The sequence below is a fragment of the Tenebrio molitor genome, chromosome 6 (assembly GCF_963966145.1).
Source record: "Tenebrio molitor chromosome 6, icTenMoli1.1, whole genome shotgun sequence".
NCBI classification, from domain to species: domain Eukaryota; kingdom Metazoa; phylum Arthropoda; class Insecta; order Coleoptera; family Tenebrionidae; genus Tenebrio; species Tenebrio molitor.
In genome coordinates this window covers 499,793-521,814 of record NC_091051.1, presented here as the reverse complement: position 1 = coordinate 521,814, position 22,022 = coordinate 499,793, and the positions used below count along the sequence as shown (strand labels likewise).

The 22,022-nt window shown below is 40.6% G+C and overlaps 3 protein-coding genes across 6 annotated transcripts in view; 1 reads left to right on the top strand and 2 right to left on the bottom strand.

Annotated features, from left to right (window-relative positions):
• Positions 1-5,013: 5,013 nt before the first annotated feature.
• Tps1 (Trehalose-6-phosphate synthase 1) lies at positions 5,014-11,888 on the bottom strand. 3 transcript variants are annotated; one of them, XM_069051889.1, is made up of 7 exons: positions 11,570-11,888; positions 9,834-9,920; positions 7,847-7,943; positions 7,643-7,799; positions 6,320-7,596; positions 5,646-6,267; positions 5,014-5,602 (listed from the first exon to the last, which is right to left on the bottom strand). In XM_069051889.1, exons 2-7 carry the CDS (start codon positions 9,874-9,876, stop codon positions 5,327-5,329), a joined length of 2,472 nt encoding a protein of 823 aa, XP_068907990.1. In that variant the 5' UTR covers positions 9,877-9,920; positions 11,570-11,888; the 3' UTR covers positions 5,014-5,326. The 3 variants fall into 3 exon arrangements, with proteins under 3 accessions (XP_068907990.1, XP_068907988.1, XP_068907989.1); XM_069051887.1 differs by lacking the exon at positions 9,834-9,920; XM_069051888.1 differs by lacking the exons at positions 9,834-9,920; positions 11,570-11,888 and adding an exon at positions 9,280-9,426.
• LOC138133888 (leucine-rich repeat and death domain-containing protein 1-like) overlaps positions 11,328-22,022 on the top strand; it is a 41,533-nt gene continuing 30,838 nt past the window's right edge. The window contains exon 1 of the mRNA XM_069051890.1: positions 11,328-11,547. The gene's annotated coding sequence lies outside the window, so the exon portion shown is untranslated. The remainder of the gene's footprint in view (positions 11,548-22,022) is intronic.
• Positions 13,617-22,022, bottom strand: part of LOC138133889 (neural cell adhesion molecule 2-like) — a 29,494-nt gene continuing 21,088 nt past the window's right edge. For both annotated transcript variants that reach the window (XM_069051891.1, XM_069051892.1), the window contains 4 exons: positions 21,743-21,868; positions 19,285-19,425; positions 15,289-15,759; positions 13,617-15,233 (listed from right to left, as the gene is read on the bottom strand). In XM_069051891.1, coding sequence (XP_068907992.1) covers positions 15,028-15,233; positions 15,289-15,759; positions 19,285-19,425; positions 21,743-21,868 — 944 coding nt within the window. In that variant the 3' untranslated portion in view covers positions 13,617-15,027. The remainder of the gene's footprint in view (positions 15,234-15,288; positions 15,760-19,284; positions 19,426-21,742; positions 21,869-22,022) is intronic.

The following is a 22,022-nucleotide window of genomic DNA, read 5'->3' as shown; positions in this document are numbered from 1 at the left end:
GATTAATATGTTACAGTTGGCAGCACGTAAAAATTTAATTCAAATGTCATCAGATGTCATTACAATAGTAACTGTCATTATTAATTACTCACTATTAAAATTTGCTATTACAATAGGTTCATTTTAGAGTATAGTTATTTACGTGACAAGTCCGGAAAGTTGGTAGCTTACGAGGCCAATAAAAGCACTTTCCGGACGTAGTGCGTACAACATTTTTTTTTGCAATCGTGAATTTTTCACTTTTATCTAAAGAATGTATCGGTTTAAAACTACGGTGGCTTTGAAGTAATAATATTGCCCGTGTGTTACCTTAGCAACCAGTCAACAAACATGTTTCAATTTGTAAAAACAACGTTCGTGTTTGCAATTTTTCGTGAATTTCGGATTGAAAATGACTGATGATAGTAATTTTGACTGTGAAAATAACATTAACGAGGCCGCTAGAGCCTATTGTGACAATTTCCTACCTTCTGTGTCGCGGGAAAGGTAGGTATGAAAAAGTTTTCCGGGAATTTGAAGCATGGTGTAACAGGAAAAAAATGAAACAGATAACTGAAGAAGTAGTACTAGTGTACATCGGAGGGTGGAAGTCTACATCAGTGACGGAGGGATACATAGAAAATTCCATTCAGAATAAAATTAACATCGCGAGAAAAATACAGAACCAGGAAGATAATACTACTACGTCCGGAAGCGGGAAACTCGTTCACCTAGAAGAAGCGACTCGTGTAATTAATGTTGAAAATAATGTAACACCTAAATGTTCATTTATAACGGCATATAATTGTACACTTAATGTATAATATCATAAATAAATCTAAAACTCCAAGTTCAATTTCTTGTTCTACAGGACTAGTCCAGTAAAAACACACCCAGCGGACTAGTCCGGTAAAATGGAACTTTCCAGGTGGAAAATTATTAAAGTAAAGTGTTTATTACAGTACGATTGCAAAAAAAAAATTTTTCATTGTACACTGCAGACTTGAGAACGGCGAAAATTCAACCTTCCGTTTTTGAGGAATTTCAACAAAAGTTTCCGGATTTTGAAGGCACTTACAAACAACTTGCCTTGATTACATATTTTGTTTTTCCATACCTGAAAAACAACGTGTTCAAAAATAGGCCTGGAGGCCAATTCTTGACTTCAAGCGCTAAAATGCGTATACTATAAATTGCGATCACACTTTAACGAATGATTAATTTTTTGTCAATTCTTGACGAGCATTCGCAATCTAATTAACGATGGGCGTTAACGAGCGTTCAATAGAAGTGGCAACAGGGTTCAAATTGATATCACCAAGGAAATGACAAGCAAAATTATGTCTGAAATTTTGACGTTAGAGGTAAAATGGATTCAAAGGCATCAAAAAGGGGGGCAAAGGCTTCTGAAAAACAGAAGTCCGGTGGACATACTATAGCAACGTGGGTGCAGTCGATACACCCAATTACTCCAGGAAATCCATGTTTTTGTGAAAAATTTAATCTAACATTATTCAATTGTTCGAAGTTATTCGGGAAATGTACCCAGCGGTTAAATTCTCTGGATTATTTAAAGCATTCGTAACTTCTTTGATTGCACGACAAACAGATGGTTGGGAAACATCTAAGTATTTGCTACATCCAATAATTGGTTGATAGCTTCCACTTGCATAAAAATTTAGGGCAACTAAAACTCTTGTTTGAATGTCGAGATCTGTTGCTCTTCGTTTTGGTCTCATAAAAGGTTCTAATGTTTCTATAAGAAACATGCACAGATTTTTTGATAAACGAAAATTCTTAATAAAATTTGCTTCCGACAATCCAAGAAAGGGGTTATGTGGAGCACGCGGAACACGAAAGTTTTCATTATCAATTTCTGCCACTTCCAAATTTTCAGCAATGGAATATTAATTAATTCATCCATGATGATTGTAAATATTTTATACCATGCAACTTTTGAACAGTCCTAATGGAGGATGATATTACATCGATGCATCTTTCACAAAATATACTTCTACATTAAACTGTCCTTGTAATGAAAATACTAATAAAAGTGTGCTCGTTGAATAGCGAGCGTTATTTAGCGATTATGCAGATTTGCGAGTGATCAAGAATTGATTTTTATAATAATCGCTAAAATTCGAACGATATGCAAACTAACGAGGGATCAAGAATTGGTCTCCTGGCACAATTCCCGAATTAATGCAAGTAATTACTGATAACTGCATTGATCTCCCGACTTTGCGAAGTTCATTTGAAAATTGATCGTTGGATCGATAATTCGCTAGTTTCGATTTATAAACAAGTTGCATGCTCACCGAATAAGGGCCCGGGACTTTTAAATCTCATCGTTTCATTGCACCATGTGAGGAAATTCTTTAACAACCGACAGGTCACACATAATTCACACCTTTATGAAAATCAAGATTTCAACGTTCTCAAAATCACTAACCAAACTTTCAAGACAATTGAAGTCTTAACTTAATTTCCATTTCATTCTTCCAGATTTATTATTTTATATTATAAAAAGGGTCGCAACAATTAGCTGCTGCATCTGAAGTAATAAAAAATAAGTGTAAGTTTTTCTGCATTAATTTTTTGTTGATCAAGTAATGTGGTATCCATGGAAGGGTTGCGAAATGTATGATAAAAATCTTTGAACAATTTTGACTGGTAACAAAGGGTTTGACGCCCTCTATTACCAGTTAAAATGAATGTAATGTATTAATGTTCTGGGACACGGTGGTATATTTGAATTCAAGGTTATTACATTTTTTTAACCGTCTCCGATGTGTTTTGTAAATTCCTTTATGACGCAGCTAAAAAAGAGAAGCACAAATCTCGATCCCCTACTCTGAAATATTTTTTTAAATATCAGTTAAAGAATTCGAATTTTTTGTTTGTTTAGGTTTAACTTTCTACTTATTAGGATTATGATTGGAGTTTTTTCTGTTGAAAAATAAATGTTGGTCATGTTCGGGACACGATTATTTTAAAATCGTACAGATCGCTTTGAAATGTCTCGTCCAAAGGGAGCCACAAAGCAGCTAACGTCAGATTCTTGATAAGCCCCGCAAGATTTTTCAGTATTTTGAAATGTCTGTCACAAAGAGCCGTCCCGTCTCCGGGGCGCTCCCCTTTTCCGGAAAAAAGCCAAAGCACGACGTCTGGAATTTATGCACGCCGAGAATGAGGGTAGGTATGTGAAGCGGCGGTATTTAAACGCCAGATACAACCTCCGAACGCCTTTCTGCCCATCAGGAAGGGCTGGTGTACACAAAGATGCGTTCTTTATTGCATACACCGCCGAGATTCCGACGGACAATATGACGCTCACCCTTGCTCTTTTGGCAATTTTAATATCACGGATATTCCGACAACACGACGGGGATAATAAAAACGATTTGTTACAACGGACTCGCACTCATTAAATTCGCGTTGCATCCGATAATTCCGATGATGGTGAGGGGCGCAACACTAATTGGATCGTGTCGGGGATGCGAATAGTGCGTTTTTCGGGGTGAGGCTTATTAAATAAACAGAGTTGGCAGGACCCTCTTCAATTTCGAAGTTAAAGCCAAGACTTTTCGTGTTACAAAGTGATATGATGATTAGGTTAAATGGCGAAGAATAATACCTCGTTAGACATTCATTGAAAACTTTCAACTCGTTCCATTTTGTTGGCAAAACGATTTGAGCTTTTCTAATTTAATGTTCTCGGTGGAAGTTGGAGGAGTCGTTCCGCGGTCGGGCATCCCTCCGAATTATCTAACGGCTTTAATTAACTTTCTGTTTCTTATTTCTACTTTGATGCGTGTGGAGAGGTGGAAAAAAGTCCCCACCTGGCGACCTCCGCGACTAATTAAATTGTCCGAGAGAGTCGCAAACAAACGTTCATTCTTCGAGACGAAAGCATAATTCGGCTGATGAAAGCTGCTTTTGATACGCATAACGAAATCTGCCTTTTGATTAGACATGAAAGGAAGCAGGTAGCTTTGCGAAATCTTAATAAATCCCGCGGGGGAGCGGTAAATAAATTAAGAAACGATTACCGGGAGCACAACAAAAGGGTCGGGACCGGAAAATAGACAAAAGCGCTGATTTCTCCACAATTGCTACATTCTCTGTATCAGCGTAACAGATCGCCTGTCAAAGACAGAGATATTACGGCAGGCCGCTGGCTGGTTTTTAAGACTCCACTCTATCATATTGCATCCAGATAGGGCGTAATAAGAATATCGAGTTTAACGGCTGACGCTCTCCTTTTCCAAATCTGGATATTTTTATGTTCCGGTTGGGTCTGATGAGATATCTGACAGTTTTTTTCTTCGGCTCCTCATATTGATTGGTTTTTCTGATTGGATTTTGATTTATGGACTTGTTTTAGATTCCTCGCCGATTCTACTGAAAATAAAGAGTCTCTGATTGAAAAAGTGAATTTATAGACGATCACGTCTTTAAATTATTCCTCACTTATAGAAGAATTTCATAAATTTAGACCGCAGATAGTGTCGCCCATTCTTTCATTTTAAACTCACAATTAACTGTCCCAGCTGTTTGGAATCTTCCCTTTCTTAAAACCGCCACGAACACGCTACCTATTATTAAATCGGTGCGTCTAAAAATACCACACCACCATCTAAAATTCTTATTATAACCACGCAGTCTTCCTAAATAATAACAAAACACTCATAAATAATGCATCTTGAAGAGAGACCCGTTCTTCCAAAGATTCCTGCTTTATTAATTGTTTTCACGATCAGCCGAAACGCTCGCAAACTTTCAACAGCCGACGACTCTCAACCTTATTCAAATCGTTTTCAAACCCACCTGACTTGCTTACAGTTTCACGCATTTTTCTTTCGAGAAGTTTCAATTGAGTTGAGCCGCAGAATGTGGAAAGGTTCAACTCCACAACTTACGGAACAGAACTGTTCCACCATCTGACGGCACGACCACCGACCAACGTGTCATCGATATTGCAGATTTCTGGTTGCCCTCTTGCTGGACTAGAACGGCGGGAAATTCAAACACTTTTATGGTACAGGAATTTATTCAACACGTACTACACACGAATAACAAGATGGCACGACTAACATGCGCGTCAGTGCCCTAACATACATAATCCATCGATATGAGATTTTTTTAATGTAAAAATAAATAAAACTACATTTTAAAAAAATATACAAAGTATAAAGTACGATCACACCAGTGGTATGCGTCTAAATCTGATATTGACAAAAAAATGTGTTTTAGCACATTCAAAAAATATCTCTGGTAGGTACATTTCGAGTCTTCTGGGTTACAATTATTTCAAAGCCTATCATCATTCTACCTACACACTAAATTACTGTTCCGTCGAGTCGGTGGAGAGCCTCGCCGAGTTGCCGTTCTTCTGCACGCTCTGCATGAACTGCATCTCCATTTGCACGGCCCCTTGCCTTGCCAGAGAGTTTCTGCGGTAATTGTTGGGATCTATGCTGGGCTTCCTGCGACTGAGATGTCTTTCTACCCATTTGAGCATCGTCAAGACCGAGTCGGTCGACGGCAGACGGCGCTCAGCCGCGGTCTTCACTATCGACGACGACGTCACCCGAAACGTGGCCGCCATACCTTTCAAAGCCTACGAAAAAATCACACTGGCTCAAACATTTATCGATACAGACCTGCATCGCATCTTCGTCAGTGCTGTCGTCTCCGGCGTAGATAATTCGAATTCTCTCGCTCCAGTCGACGCCGAACGCGGTCCTCAAGATGTAGATGGACGCTCGACCTTTGTTCCACTGCACCGGAGGCTTGGCCTCGATGGCGCAGTGAGCCTTGCCAGCCTTGAAACCCGCTTCCTCGATCAAACGTCTGGCTTCTTCGGCGAGTTGGGTTCGCAAATGTACTGGAGTTTCGCGGAAATGGAAGGTCAGAAGAGCGCCCTTGTTCTCTATCCAAGCGCCGTCCCGACACACTCTCTCTTGCAGTTGGCGCAACAACTCGCCCACCTTGTCGTGGAACTCGGTGGGCATGGGATGGACGAATTTGGTACCGTCCGGGTGCAAAATTTCCAAACCGTGATTTCCGGCGTAGGTTATGCCCTCTATTCCAACCATCTGCTTGACATTGTTCACATTCCTGCCTGAAATGATCGCGATGTACACGTCGGATATGTTGGAAAGTCTCTGGAGGACGTTCTTGGTTTCTGGGGGAATTATGGCCAAATCTGGGTGAGGAGCGATGGGCGCCAGAGTACCGTCGTAGTCCAACAACAGCGCCAATTTGTGTGTGTTTCCTATGTACCTAAAAGAACCGTCGATTAAACGGGATGTACTTGGACCGCATTCAGCCTTACTTCGCCAAGTATTCGTCGAAATCGTCTAGTGTGACCGCGGGCATCGACGTGGTGCCGATATCGTCGTGATCTTCCTGAGTGATCAACGAACCCATCGCCGACAAAAACGATTTGGTCCAATAATTAACGTCGTTAAGTTTCTCGCGTCTTCGCAAATAGTTCATTCGGAGAATTCGTTCGTCCTCCGGCATGGTTAACGCGCGGTGGATAACCTCAGAGGCGTCGTTAATCTCGTAAGGATTGCAGATTAGAGCTTCGTGCATGGTCTCGCCTGCACCGGCAAAAGGCGACACTATCAACACTCCCGGAGGTGTGTTAATCTGGCACGCTACAAACTCTTTGGCTACTAAATTCATGCCATCGCGGAGCGGCGTTACAAGACCTACCGCTGCATCTCGATAAAAAGCTGCCAATTCGTCTTGGCTTACGCATCCGTAAATATACCGAATGGGAGACCAGTTGGGGGTTGTAAATTTTCCATTGATCCTTCCGACCAACTGGTCCATCTCTTCTTTGAGATCTTGATACTCCTTAACGTCGATACGCGAAGGCACCGCAATTTGTAACAGAGACACCTTCCCCTTGTGCTCTGGATGATGCTCTAATAATTTCTCGAAAGCCAAAAGCCTGTGTACCAGACCTTTGGTGTAATCGAGTCTGTCCACCCCCAGGATGATTTTCTGGGTGGTGGACAGAACTTTGGGCGCGTTTTCGGCGAGTTCGACGAAGCGTTCGAATGGTATCCCGATGGGTAAGGGACGGACGCGCACCGACCGTCCACCGTGCTCCACCAGGAGATTCTTCCTGTCGACGCGACACCCTAAATTGCGCTGACAGCAGTCGACAAAGTTCAAACAGTAGTCGGTGATGTGAAAGCCGACCATGTCGCAAGCTAACATCCCCTGGAGAATCTCGTCGGACCAGGGAAACAACCGGAAAATGTCCCACGGAGGGAACGGGATGTGCAGGAAGAAACCTAGTTTACAAGCGATGCCCTCATCTTCGGCTCCTTGTCTGATCCAGTTCGCTGCCAACATCAGGTGGTAGTCGTGGATCCAGATCAACGGAACGCCGTTGCCGGTTTTCTTTGGGAGAGACCTGAGCGCTGCCATTGTGCAGTCGGCGAACTCCTTATTCGCCTGAGTGTAGCACTGCCAGTGTTCCCTCATGAAGTTGGCCCTGTCGGGCATCGAGTGGAACAGCGGCCAGAAGGTGGCGTTGCAGCAGCCGTTGTAATACGAGTCGAAGACGGCGGGGTCTATCTGGACCGCCACCACCTGCAATTCGCAGATGTAGACGAGTACCGAAGGGTGGCCGAGTTACCTTGTCAGATTTGAGGCCGGCCGTGGGGGTGACGTCGTCAGGGTCGGACTCGGGAATGGCCTCGTGGGGATCCTGGAGGTGAATCCCCGGCCAGCCGACCCACAAGCCGTTGCCGTTGATGACCACCGGCGCCACAGCCGTGACCAGACCGCCGGCGCTGCACGCAAGAACTAGAGGTTTGGAGATTACAGAAGGACGACTCACCTGGCCTTCCGGACTAATTTGCCGTCGGTGTCCCTCTGCAAGACGAAGGGCAGCCGATTCGACACCACGATCATGCTCCCGGAGGAGGCGACGACATCTACGGTCATAACGAAACGATTCTCAATAACAAAATGGAGCAAAACAAATGGATTTATCAATAAGACATTGTCCGAAAATAAACAAATCCTGGATGTTGTTTATGGTGAGATTTGATACGGACTGAATAAAATAATGTGACGCGTTACGATTTTAAATTGAAAATGGACAAAGATCAACTTTACGCGGACGTATGGGGGTCAACAGTTTATCGTTTCTTGGTGGTCAAGCGACGTTGTAGCTGTATTTTCTTACATATTTATTATGATTTTTTTTTCTCATCTTGATAACACAGGTTCGTTTCGAAAACAACTGCCCCGAACTGGCTCGATTTTCTTCTCGTATAAATGAGAAGAGCGACTTCGCCCTCAATAAGAAACGAGCATCTCGTGGTAGAGGTCTCACCCTGTTTTTTTATTCGCTTTAGAAAAGAATGCCGGGGACTTAAGGTCGACGATTGACGTCATTGACGATGAGAGAAGTGCACCAGCACGAGTCCCTGCGTGATTATCAAATACATGGCTGAGGGAAAGACAAAAAAAATTGCTCGTTACATCATTTATTATTATTTGTGCCGAACCACGACGATAACAATGGAAAAAAATGTTGTTTTGTTACATAATGAAATTATCATTTATTCGGAATGTTAGCGACCCGCTCCGGATACCTCCGTGGAAATGCGTCAGCGATCAGGACTTATTTCAGCTGATAACATTCACGTTGCAACTGATCACCTATTTATACATCTTGTCTCTTGCCAAATGCGGATTTTGCAATCGATTGTCGACAATTTGGTGATGGATTCGCGACAAGCGGTAAATTAAAAATTGAGATATGCAACCCATTATACATTGACGTTTCTCGAATTCTCGAATTCCCAGGTGTGTACAATTCTTACTCGACCCCTTTTATTCGGTTACGTTCAGGAATTCCACAAACATCGCTTCAACAAAAGCATTTCCATGCGCAACTGGACAAGAACTTCGATAAGGAACAAGTTTATAACACGACCGCTGGCGCATTTCTGTGTGCATTCATTCGTCCCTGGAGTACAGTTTCTGGATCAATCTTGTCGGAAAAGCGTTTTCCCTTCTGTGCGCAATGCTTTACTGTTATTGTTGGAACGCACGGAAATTTATTGGGGGCAAATATCATCATCCGAGTTGCACAACACCAGCTAATAATTGTTACCGTTAGTTGCACCATAAAAGCGGTTTACGGTGTTTGCTTATTGAAATTACATATGTTTGAAACGTGAGTCAGAAACGAGCAAGTGAGCTGTCCAGATGAAATAATTTCTAGAAAAGTGATCGTAAATTAAGTTTACCAATACTTGCCATTAGATGCTACATGTTCTAGGCGTGAAAACAAGAGTCTCATCGCATGCAACACTACGACCGATGTTTTTCGCCAAATATGTAATTTATTTGGTTTTTTCTGGCGCACCAAGAGGCGATACTGTGTCCACTCGACAACATTTTGTGGAAATATACGTTGTGATATGTTTAAATCTATTTATTCAACAGAGTGACATAACAATACATATAAATTAATTAATCATGCAGACAAAGAGTTGTAAATAAAAATAAATTCCACTGTTGATGAACCCGAGATAAATTTAAATAAAAGGTAAACGAGACAAATTGTACTAAAAATATAATGATGAATGAAATGCAATGAGTCCTCTGCCATATTTCTTTTATGTCGCGTCTCTCCTTATCTCACGGATCGTCGATACTTTTCTCTTCGTTCGGACAAAATATTATCTAAATTGAAGGGAGTGTTATATTTAGCTGCGTTCTTCACATCGACCTTGCCGATAATGTGGGTGATAATTGACATATCGTGCAAAAATGACACGACTACACATTGACACAGTTAAGATTTTTACCAGAGTGTTCCTCTTGGGAATCGTAACCATGGTCGGTCACCATTGTTACAACATTTACACCCTCACACCTTCAGATACGGACCACATCTGAATAATTGAGACAATAATTACTATAGATTCAAGTGTCCACGCAGTTCTTGGCTTTGTGCTGCGGGTGGAAAGTTACAATTCATGTGACTGGGGAGAAAAAAATCAGTTGTCAAGGATTAATCAATCATTCACCAAGTGTGAAACGAACGAAAAACGACCCGATTGTTGGAATTCGGTGTGTTGTTTTTCGTCAAGGATAAAGACCGTGGATTAGGTGGAAACAACACTCGACGACGACGTGATTCGCGATATTTCAAGCCCTGGCACTGACAGCGAAGCGTGAATTTGACGATGCATTATTTATATCAACAGTTGGATCGTTGATGGTAAACATTCATAGTCAAAAATAAAATAGAAACAAAATCACGGTTTTCGTTGTAAAAACACTCGGGTCGCAGATAAAAACACTCCAACTTTAAAAATATGTACGGTTAATTTCAAAATTATCGAGTACACCTCAAAAATCAAGAAGTCGATTTATTACAGTTTTTTCCACATGTAAAGATGCCTTTTTGAAATTTGAGTGTCATATTTTTAATATAGGTTAGGTAAGTTTGACAACATAAAATGTCGCTGATATTTTAGAACACCATAATTGTGGGGTACCCTCCGGATCGACCACCCTTCTTCTAATTTGAAAAGAATGAGCATTTTCGCGTTTTCGGTTAGATCAGGAATTTTGTATGTCAAAATTGACATTGATCATTGAAAAAAAATGTAAGTGCATTTCACACTGTAGAAAATTAGGTGTACTCTATAATTTTGAAATTAACTGTACCTGTTTCGAAAAACTTGTCCATTCTGGAAAACTGATTCTTCAAAATTTTAAACATGGGAATTTTTATAATTTTTTGTTCCCTTTTTTTAAACGTTGCCATTTTTTAAAGGTGTGGAAATCCAAGTATCAGTTCTTGGAATTTGAGGCATGGAAATTTCTAGAATTGTTGACACATTAGTGGAATAAACAAAAGAAAAAAGTAAAAGCGGTGAAAACAATAAGTTTTGGTGTGACTGTTCAACAGTAATGACAACACAAAGTTCACCGGGTCAAGGCCAGATATTGGGACAAAAATTTCGGTAACCAGGGGGCGGAATTACCTCGACCCGGAAGTGATACAACATCCCTTTCCCCTGTGATGGGAATAAACGCTTGACCGACCAATCCGTATTTGACGAGGGCTTAACTGCCTTATTAAAATTATCGCCGGCCGCTCATTCACCACTAAACCATTTAATCTTTCAAGATAACAGAACATTTCCAGAATCACCACTGATAAAAAATTTCCACCACCACTAATTCCAGATACTAATCGAGTTTAACGAGCCTTGCACAGGAACAATTAGTTTTTTTGTTTGACGATCATAAACTCGGATCTAATAGAGGACACAAACAACGTTTGTATGTTTAGCAATTAATTTAGGTAAAAGACAAGAGGTGTGTTTACGAAGGGGGCTCCCCCATCGCCGAAGATGGATAACCGGGACGTGGGAGTGCCCCTGGAACCTGTTCTTTTTTTTAAATTCTGGTTTGTTTACACGTACCACGTGGTATCGACCGACAATCGAGGGGGCAGTGGATGGGTGCTTGGTGAAATCGTCGAAAAAGGTCAAGATCAATATTGAGGTAGGTTATCTGTAATACTTACTGTCGAAGTTGTTCTCTGAGGGGACGCGGGGTAATCTCCGCCAAAGACCCATGTCAAAAAAGTCGTTATCTCAAAAGAACACTGATAATTTTTAATACGAGTTTCTCTAATAATTCCACCGGCAGACGAAGTCACTCTTCGTCGAGTCGATGGTTCTTCACTTCCTCGTTAATAGGGGGAGTCTGCGCGAAAGGTGCGCGGAAATTTACCGCGAACGATCTGTCGAATGCTCTAGACTTTTTGGGCCTGGAGGAGCGATAAACGACATAACCTGCGACTAACTGGAGGTTTACGAAAAACGACTTTCAGTTGAAATCGATTACGCTGTCAGAATTAAGTTGACATTTAGGTATCGTTACCAAGACTCGTTACCATAAAAGTTTCATAAAAAAATCAGAAAAAGACAAGGGTTATTGATCTCGACAGGTGGTGCAAAGTTGTAATGCAAAAGTGAAGGACTCCGACCTTGCCCTTTATCAAATCGTTAATGAAAGTTTTGATTACATTCAGTCCTGTCAACTGAGAGAACTGCATGCGATTGTGCGCAGCTCCGGTAGATGGCAGGAGTTTTCGGTCGCCGACATATACAAAATAAGAACATATAGAACGCAAACTCCCTATACATTTTTTGGGCACAAAGCGTTTACCGCCATCCCTTATCCTGGTGGCGGTGCAAAATCACAGCCTACTGGATGCATTTACCTTTCCTTTGATTTTTTATCATTGCAAATTTTCACAACAAATTAAAACGCCAACAATAGGTACTTTCGATATTTTATTTTGTAAATGTGGTTAAATGAATTATTTTATTTTATTTTATTCTATATACGATAGTATATTATGATATTATCTATGGTCGCCGATAAGGTTTAATCTATGGATAAGGGGGATAAGGTCAGTAAGTCAACACACTACTATGGTCGCCCAAACTGTTCCTGCAAACACAATTTTTACACAACTGAAGTCGCTCGATCCTTCTCGGTGATTTTTGATGGGCTCGGCACTCCACCTTTCGTTAATCATCGCATCGCAACTGTGAAAGCGTCACGCTTATCTCTTTTTGATGAGATTGCTGAAAAGGCGCCGAAAGCGGAAAAACAAATCAGATTTTTGTGTTCAACGTCTCGAAATAAATTCCCAAATCAAATCGCGGAAAGCGGCCTGAAAACATTTAAAGTCGTTGACAGACAAACTGATATCGTCGGTTGCCTTCTCACCACATGACAACTTAAGATTCTTTTCCTGAGCGTGTGTCAAGCGAAATTCTATTATTATTCTCGTATCGAACGCCCACGATGTCAAAGCGTGGAGCGGAACATTTCACGACAAATTTGGAAACTGATGTGAAAAGCGCTTTTCTTAATTCGCTTAAAGCAATTTTCGTAATTTCCCCAAACTCGGTAAAACAAATCGATAAATCCCCACAATCAGACGGATTGTTTTACTTTCCGTCGACAACTCTGTTAAATAGTTTCTCCCTTGAATACAACCCTGACGTGGTTATCGACAACATTCCGAACATGGCGATATTTTCGTTTCAGCTTTTTTCAAGTGGCAGCGAAAGTACTTCGTAACGAGGAATGTTACCACTTGTCGAACCCTCTTTCCTAGGATAAGCTTTTTTATGGCGGCGGAATTCGTATCATACTCGAAACGGACAGATGTGTCGATAGGCGATATTTCGAAAATCAACTCGGATGTTTTCACGGAAAACAAGAAGCGATCAAGGAAAATCGGACCCGACCTGCGGCAGTGTGGAAATCCGAAAAATCCTTCGAGGAATTGAGAACCAGATCAATTTTTTTTCACTCCGATTATAAAAAATCAGTCGCCGCTTTTCTCGAAGTTGAAATGTACGTTTGAAAATATCTAGATCGTCGTTGGGAGCCATTTCCCTCGGCTCCGATCAATCTCCTTAAAAAACGGAACAATTAAATATTCGACTTCGACCCCTCGTCTCGTTTATTTCCGAACGAGGCAAATTGATGGCAACAAACATCCCCTGTTTGCACCGTTGCGTTGAACGGAGGTAACAATTAAAACAAGATTTATAGAAAAACAATTTTATTTTATACAGACCCAGTCCGTTTCGGTGAAAGCACAACGGGTGATTTTGCAACCTCATCGAAACGAATCCAAACAACCCTTACGGACTAACAACAGAAATTAAACTTGTGTGTATCTCTCCGTGTACTTATAATACAATCAAAAGCGATAAACTCTTACAATTTATTATAACCGTCGAACAAGTTCTCTGATACTAAATGCCTATAGAATCTGGTACACAATTAAAATATTTCTTGTTATTACGATAATACGATTAGGACTGTTGTAACGGTTCCATAGATTTTTTTTTCATCGACTTTATTGTCAACCATCCAAAACAAAGCCACACTAACCCAAGAACAGCTACACCGAGATAATGCAACATTCATTACTTTGTTGTTTAACATTGGCACATTAGTTAACAAATAGCACACACGTATCCTAAATATTTACAATGAAAGGGTTGGTCTACTAAAACGGTACTAAAGGATTGAATCTGAAAATAGACTAAATTATATTTACAAAATTGCACTTATTGAAATCATAGTAGCTCGTATACGGGGTGAGGCCACGCGAACTCCCCGCAAGGCAACTGCAACGTTACGTCACACATTAATTATTATACAGGGTGTCCCAGAATGTACCAGCATTATTTTAACCACGAGCTACTGGCTTCATGTAGAACTCGGAAAAAATATTTAAAAAATTCGATGGCAAAAAATAAAATGACATTTAATTTTTGAGGTATTTTTTTTTAATTGCTTTTAGTTTTCTACGTTGTCCCACAACCTCGTAGGTAAAATTTCGGCACATTTTAAAAATACACCCTTGTATATCATATTTTATAAAATGTACGCCAGAGACATTTTTTGACATTGAATTTTTAAAATATTTTTTCCGAGTTCTACATGAAGCTCGTGGTTAAAATTATGCTGGTTCATTCTGGGACACCTGTATGCAAGTCTAAAAATCTTGTGTTATCGGGCGACATCGAAAAAATCGACCATCCTGAAACGTCGATATAAATTGAACTGATTTTAAAGGAGCCACCCTGTAGGCTCGCTGTTGAATCTGGTCGCAGATTTGAAAAACAACTTTTCGACGAGAAGTTGCGTGGTGGCTTCACCCTGTAGATTAATTGATCACAATCCATTATGAAGGTACCTAAATGAAAATCGCGTCCTCTGATCGATCGAAATGACATTTACTGACGACATGAAGTAGTGATATGATGACATTACAAGGAATTGTCGAACGGAACGTGTTTATGCATAGATATATCGCTCCTGTTTCACGATTTCACAGTGAAACGGAGACAGTGAATAGCCATACGTATATTACAATGAAGAATATTGCCGGTTTTCATTCATAGATAGGTAGGTACTTTCTGAGGCTTATAATTTAACATTTCATCACCAGGAAGCGTGATCGCGCATCTGGAACAATATAATGCCAGCGACACTGTACAGCAGCGGCCAAGTTAAATGAACACTGCTTCCCGTCGAAGTCTTGAACCGCGGGAGAGCGACATATTCGCTGAGACCTGCGGCGTTGACCGTCGCCGCCTGCACGTCGTACTCGCTGTTGGATTCCAAACCGTCGAGAGTGTACAAATTATCTGGAAAAAATCGAAGCGAATTTAATTCCAACGGATCGGACAAAACTGGACCCACCTTGCGTGACATTGAATTCTTGTTGTTTCCATTCCCCTTGGTCGACCTTCTTGTACTGCACGTTGAAGCCTTGGTCCTGCAGTCTTTGTTCTGGTGCGAGTTCCGCCGCCACGATCTCCAACACCAGCGACGAATGTGTCACAGTTTTCAGCTGGAAATTCTTGGGCGGCGCCGGCTTAATTCCCCTCTCCAACCTGAACCATTTCTCGTAGGTACCGTAGGTGTTCTTGGCGACGCATTTGTAATCGCCGAAAGTGGAGTTGTCGATACGCAAGTGCAAAATCGACAGGTTTTCAGTTTCGTTGGTCACCATTGCGATTTTTTTCTTCGTGTTGTTGTAACTCCTCCATTCGAATTTGGCCGGGGGGTTGGCCAAGACGTTGCAGGTCAGGTTGACGGTGCCGCCGATGTCGCCCCACACCACCTCCTCCATGACGCGCTTGGTCTGGTGGATCGGGTGGACAGGCTTGTCTACAATCAGAGCGTTTAACACGACAATATATCGCGCGTTCAAATGAAACCGTTTAGAACAGTGTAAAGTTTGAATTTCCCGCCGTTTGACACGAATGACATTTGTTTATGTTTAATCGGGACATAATTGAACATGTTTGTTTTCAGCAAGGGGTGCCCTTAGATATTTGCTTCGAGAATAGGAATCATTACGTTATTCTATTTTTGATGTAAAACATTGCAAAGAAAGAAAAAACGAAAAAAAATTTGGCTCTAAATTTTAGGTTAGCTGTCAGAATGCTCCAATTAATCTACGCTTTAAAAAAGCACAACAATTGACGGTTTCCAACCCAGGATTTCATTTGAAAAAATTAAATTTTTGTGCGTATTAGACAAGAATAAAACTCAAAAAAAGCATTTGCTTCGTGAAAATTATGAAATTTGTACGAAGCGCATTCTACGTGTCGACTCGTGAAATGGTTCTTGATTGCAAAACAGCGAGCCTCCGTGGAGATGAGAATTGCTCGTGTTAATTAGTTTTTATCATATAATCTGTTTGTCTGGTGCAGATTTGGTAAAAATCCCGATAATCCTGGTCCAGATGTTGCGCTCTTTATGAAAACCTGCGTATTTAGCGTTGGTCTGGTGTAGGTAATTAATGGGGGAATTCGTTTCGTTTCGGCGCATTATGTGCATTCGAAGTTGGCAACCTGGACAGAGTCGGGTAAGTCCCCGCCAAACTTATGCAGTACATTAGGTCTTCGGGAAGTGCGATTAAATTAGGACCGGTAGGTAGTTGACGATGTCACACACAGCTGCCTCATCAGCCCGGCGCATCCACCAATTAGAACGACTTACTATAAAGCAATTAAAGCAGCGTGTAGGATTGTGTTTGGGGCTTAATTAATGTCTACGTACATGCGGGATGAATGTGTTCACTCATTTATTCACGTCACCACTGTACTAACACGCATACATTCGATAGAGGAATTTATCGAGTGAGAATTATAAAGTGTTGGATGGTTGTGTGTGTGGAGCTCGTTCTCTTAGACAAATTCGACTTGGCAGGTGCTTAAACCGACTTTCCTATCTACTTCCGGTAAATGATGCTAACTATGCCAATAAATTTCGCCACTATCGGTGTTTTAACTAAGTTGGGTGATGCACACGAACAGAAACAAGGGTCTCGAAATGGGAGAGGGCTACATTTATCTTTCGAGATTTTTCTTGATCATATCGCAGCTGATTTACAGGATGAACCAATCAAGCATGATTTACCGTACACGTCCAAAAATTCACCACCGATCACCATTAACATGTGAGGGGCATAAAAATAACTATAAATAAGCTATTGCGCAAGCTCCACGTTCATCTACCATCAATATGGGGAAGCTTCTGTTCGAGCTCCATTTAACCCGTCATATGGGACCTACGGCCAAATTTTAAAGCAATCATGGAAATTTTCCGCGATATTAGTAGTCTAACAGGTGTTTCTAATTCAAATCAATAACCATGTGAAAAGTTTAAAATTCAGCTGGCGCCCTCCGACACACACACACACACCCGAGCATCCGAATAACGTTACATTTCCTTTTTACAAGGATACGGAAATTGCACACCTATCTCGTCGACCATCCCAGATTCTATCTGTTTTTTACTACATTAAACAGGATAATTAAATTGAATTTGCATCAGTGTTGCCAGCCGAATTACTTCAAGCTGATAAGTTGGAAAACGAGCAAGAGCTGAATAATGGAAATATCTAGTTAGTGGTGATCGAATTAAAAAATCTGAATGGGAGATGAGGATTATGATAAAGCGGGAAACGAGGGATGATGGGATAGCGTTAAACACCACAATCATTTTTTATGGACTTTTTGTTCATGAAATTCGAGTTTTTAGTTTTCATCCAGGTCAGAGATGGGCACGGACTGGGAAGCGTCACCGAACAAATAAAACACAGGCAAACTGACACGCAGGGAAGTCAAGATTCTCTATTTACTCGAGACCGAGTTATGGTTATAATTACGTGCGGTGCGTGTTGCGGAAATAGACCAAATTCGAGATAAACGGAGGGCCGAAACGTGAAATTACTGGTATTTTCGTAGCGTCTTCTCCGTTAATTTTTTGTTGACGTGTACAGGTGTATGTATTGTCTATTTTTTTTTTAAATCAGCTGTCAGTGTCAAAACTTCGTAAAAGACCAGACTGTGTTACCCTAAAACCTGTTCTTTCCGACAAACTGTGTAACAATTCCCCCCAAGTCAAAATTGAGGTTATGTCTGTCAATCTGTCTAATTGAAATCTCGAACGTAGTCAGTGTTAAAGGTTTCAATGAAATGTAGGTACATACTTGTATTTAAAGAGTATTTTGTAGAGCTTGTATGTACTTTCGTTTAGGTACATTGAAGTGGAACACAACGATTTTTTGTAATGAAACACAGTTTCTGTTTAAAAACAATGAAGAAAACATAATTTTTTTCATAATGTTTTATTAGCAGCACGTTTCATTTATTTATTGATTCTTATTATTTTTACTTAAACATGCCCAGAAAAACAAGAGACATAATAAAACATTTAACCTCAAAATTACAAGTCTCACCAAATTTTACACTAGACAGCGTTGCCGATAGTAATTATCGAGGAAAATGCGACGTTGGTGGTTTTTTGATTTTTGAATGGACTATACAGGGTATTTGAATGGGCGACCATTTCTCAGAGTTGATGTATCCGCGGTCCTAATTCCGGTATAAATAACACGAGTAGTATTGCCTAAGGTCGCTTAATTGGATCAAATCTTGGGGGAATGATCCGTCTTCCCTCCGAGGCGAAACCGTCAGATTCCCGAGTTCTTCAGTAATTAAACCTGATATTGCTAATATCCCCGTCAGTCCTTCAGCTCATCGCGTTCCGATTTTTCAGCGTCCGCTGAAAAACAACAATTTTCCCGTGTGCTTCGGAAGATAAGTCGTCGTCCTTACTTGTCCTTGTTTGTTTGTTCAGTGGCTTTGATCCCGTCTGTTTCGCATTTTTTTAATAAAATTAATGGCCCCTCCGGATTTTCGTTTGCCGATGGTGACCTGCGAATCCCCACCGGAACTGAAATTACTCGCACGCCATATGGCGCCGGGTCCGTCTTCGTCTAATCGGATAAAACCGACTTTTATATTGTACCGAATCGACGCCCCGAAAATCTCCTTCAGCTCGATTTGATAGCGGATCGAGATTTATAAAAAGTATGAAAGTGCAGACAATACTCCGCTTGCATATACTCTCCTCGACTTTCTTCTTATTTCGCGTCGGCGGATAAATTACGGGAGTGGTTTATGGCTTTCGTCCGGGTCAGAAACGGTAATAAAACAGGTTTAGAGGGTCGCTACTAACGTCTATCTTTGTGTGTGTCGATTTCATGAATATTTCAGGGGGCGGCTCGACGGAAATTTGCCGGAAACGGAACTTTCTTCGACCTCTTAACATGTGTATGGATTTTTATGGAAATTGCCGCACCTGACTTGACTCGTGGGTTAAAGGTAAACATGCACTCACGTCTGACGCGCAGGTGGATCTCCCGGTCTTGGACGATTCCGGTGGTCTGCTGGACGCCTTTGCAGATGTAGGTCCTGGCATCCGACAGGCTCACGTTCTTTATGAGGAGACCGTCGCCCAGCACGGCGTACTTCTCGTTATCTGAAAAATTCGACCGATAACACCGACATTAACTGAATTTCACCAGGACTCGATCGTTATCTGTCCGAGTTGGATACGTTTTGGTTCTGCGGTCGTCACATCACCTGCAACTTATTTGATTAATCCGCACCACTTCAAAGCGGTTTTCGACGACGTCTTCTTTCGGAAAAACGAAAATTAGTTCGTCCGGAAAAACCTATAAATCACTGGAAAATGAGCGAAACTCTCCGGCTGTCTCTCCATTGTTTAGTTTATTCGTTTGATTAGACCGGGACTAAAAACGGAAAGATCTTAATAACGGCAGTCACGTACTTCGTTCCTGAATTAAGTCCGATAACGAATCGCCAAAACAGAAATCTCCAGACTATTGAATTACAAACAACAAATTTTTAAAGGACAATGCCAGCGTCTGGAGAATATCTTTAATGGAGCGTGACTTTTAATGTTCTAATATCGCGAAGCATTTCACTTCCTTTATGAAAGAAAATTCTCTTCTCAAATTGCTTCAATGCTACAGTGGAACGTTTCAAGACGGCCGCGTTTTAAACGATCACTTTTTTCGACTACTTCTCTTTTTTATCGGGCTCACCGGCTCGTAAATGTGTCAGAATTAAAACAAACAGTTTTCCAAAATGGCCAAAGATACGCTGAAATATAGGCAAACATGAGGAAATGTCAAGTGATGGTTTCAAGCGGCGTATTCTCCTTTTTTTTTCCTGAAAACAAAATGTTTAATGTACGCTACAAGTGGATGACACATCGGTGTGTTGCAGGAAACAGGTTGCTTATGGTTCTCTAGTGACAATAGTCAATTGACATTTTATGAAAAAATACAGCAAAGAAGATGATGCGTAATTACTACGATAAATTAAGTAGTTACTACTCGTAGTAAGCTACTAGTACTATAAAATTGCACTTTATCCATCAAAATCTCGTTGTTAAAGCAACACTTTCGCTCTAAGGATGCATTAACTTTTCTTTTATTCACTAATGAATAAATGTAATGTGTATCTATTTGTTTACTCAAAGGCAGGGCTACGTGTTATATGTACAGGGTGTCTCAGCTAAAACTTTCGAGCCTAATAACTCAGGTATTTTCCTGCGGAAATGTGTTAACATTACATTTTTTAACTTGAGGTAATTTTATTATTACTAATTGAACCTTCACGGTCTAAAATATCCGCATTTTAAATTTCATAAAAATCCGTGGGTAAATAACCGAGATATTAGGCTAGAAAGTCTTAGCTGAGACACCCTGTATAAATACATAAATTATAGATTTGACACAACTTGCTTCATCCAAGGCAGACAACACACAAACATATCGTAGTTTGAGTCAAAATGCATTTTTAGGCACTCTTCTAGAAAACGGTAATTTTACGTACTCACAAGCGGACGAAAAGTTACTCTTTTTCGGACGCTGACTGTGGCGCCATCTGTTGGTCTGTTTAGTAAGTTAACAACGAGATCGACAAAACCGATAATTGTCCTGCCATCAATCCACTATGAACAATGTAAATAAATAATTATTGTATTCCACATTATAAATTTCTAGTTTTGTTGGCAAACTGATAAAAAAATACTATAAAAGAATTGTTAATATGTATGTATACATATAAATGTTACTATTTTAAAAAGGTAGATGCAAAATAAATTTGTAATTTTATCAATGATGTCTTTTGCTTTGTAGTTCGTCCCTTTTTGCCTTTTCTCCTCGCCTGTTTCTCTCGGCTGCGCCTCGCCAGAAAACTCAGACTCGGACGAAAAAGATGGACTTTTTGGCCTTGATACCCAAATCACTAAGTATTATGTTTTTTCAACTAATAATACGTGTATTCATTATCGCAAAATCATAATTCTTTTTTTTAATTGTATATCTTAATTTAAAATTAGATTTAATTTGAAAAAGCGAGTCAGTACGTAACATGGCCTTGTTTGGCGCACTAAACTTATTTCAAAAGTTAATAAAAAATATACCTTGAACACTTTCTACAAGTTTAAAATGCCTTTGTATCCGAACAGCTTTAAATGGGATTAGAGCGCTTGAGGGGTTACCATTTTTAATGAGATTTTAAAAATACGCTGCCTTCAAAACTAAACATTTGGCTGCAGGAATGTGACAGCGAAACTGGATTGAAAAATATTTTTTCTACTCATATACTGGTGTGCACATGAAAGTATTTATTTTCGCAGCAGTTTACCCCGTATCAAAAGAATCGAATGTTTTTTTTTTATTCCTAGAAAAATAGAAGTACCATTTACCTCCAGAAAAACAAAACAGTTTATTTTGCGTCGTCGGGTCCAATTCCAGACTCACCCTCTATAATGCCTCCTCCTTCGACAAGCCAGGAGACCGTGCCGCCTCTGACTTCGCACTTGACGTTGAATTCGTTGCCTTCGATGGCCGTCTGGTTGGTAGCGGTGTCGGTGAATTTGAGTGGGTCTGAAATGACGGTTCGAACAATTCGACTTGGAGGGATTTATAACTGGGGATTAAACGGGGACCTAATGGGGGCATGTTAATTTAGTTTCGGTCCGTAGTGTTTGCTACTATACAATTTATTCGTTTTGGTGGTGGCAAATGTGATGTTTGGGTC

Coding starts and splice junctions, on each gene's coding strand:
- Tps1 (XM_069051887.1), bottom strand. CDS start 11,621: ATGGGTCTTTGGCGGAGATTACCCCGCGTCCCCTCAGAGAACAACTTC. Junction 7,800..7,846: donor AAATTAGTCCGGAAGGCCAG/GTGAGTCGTCCT, acceptor TCTTGCGTGCAG/CGCCGGCGGTCTGGTCACGG. Junction 7,597..7,642: donor CCGGCCTCAAATCTGACAAG/GTAACTCGGCCA, acceptor TGCGAATTGCAG/GTGGTGGCGGTCCAGATAGA.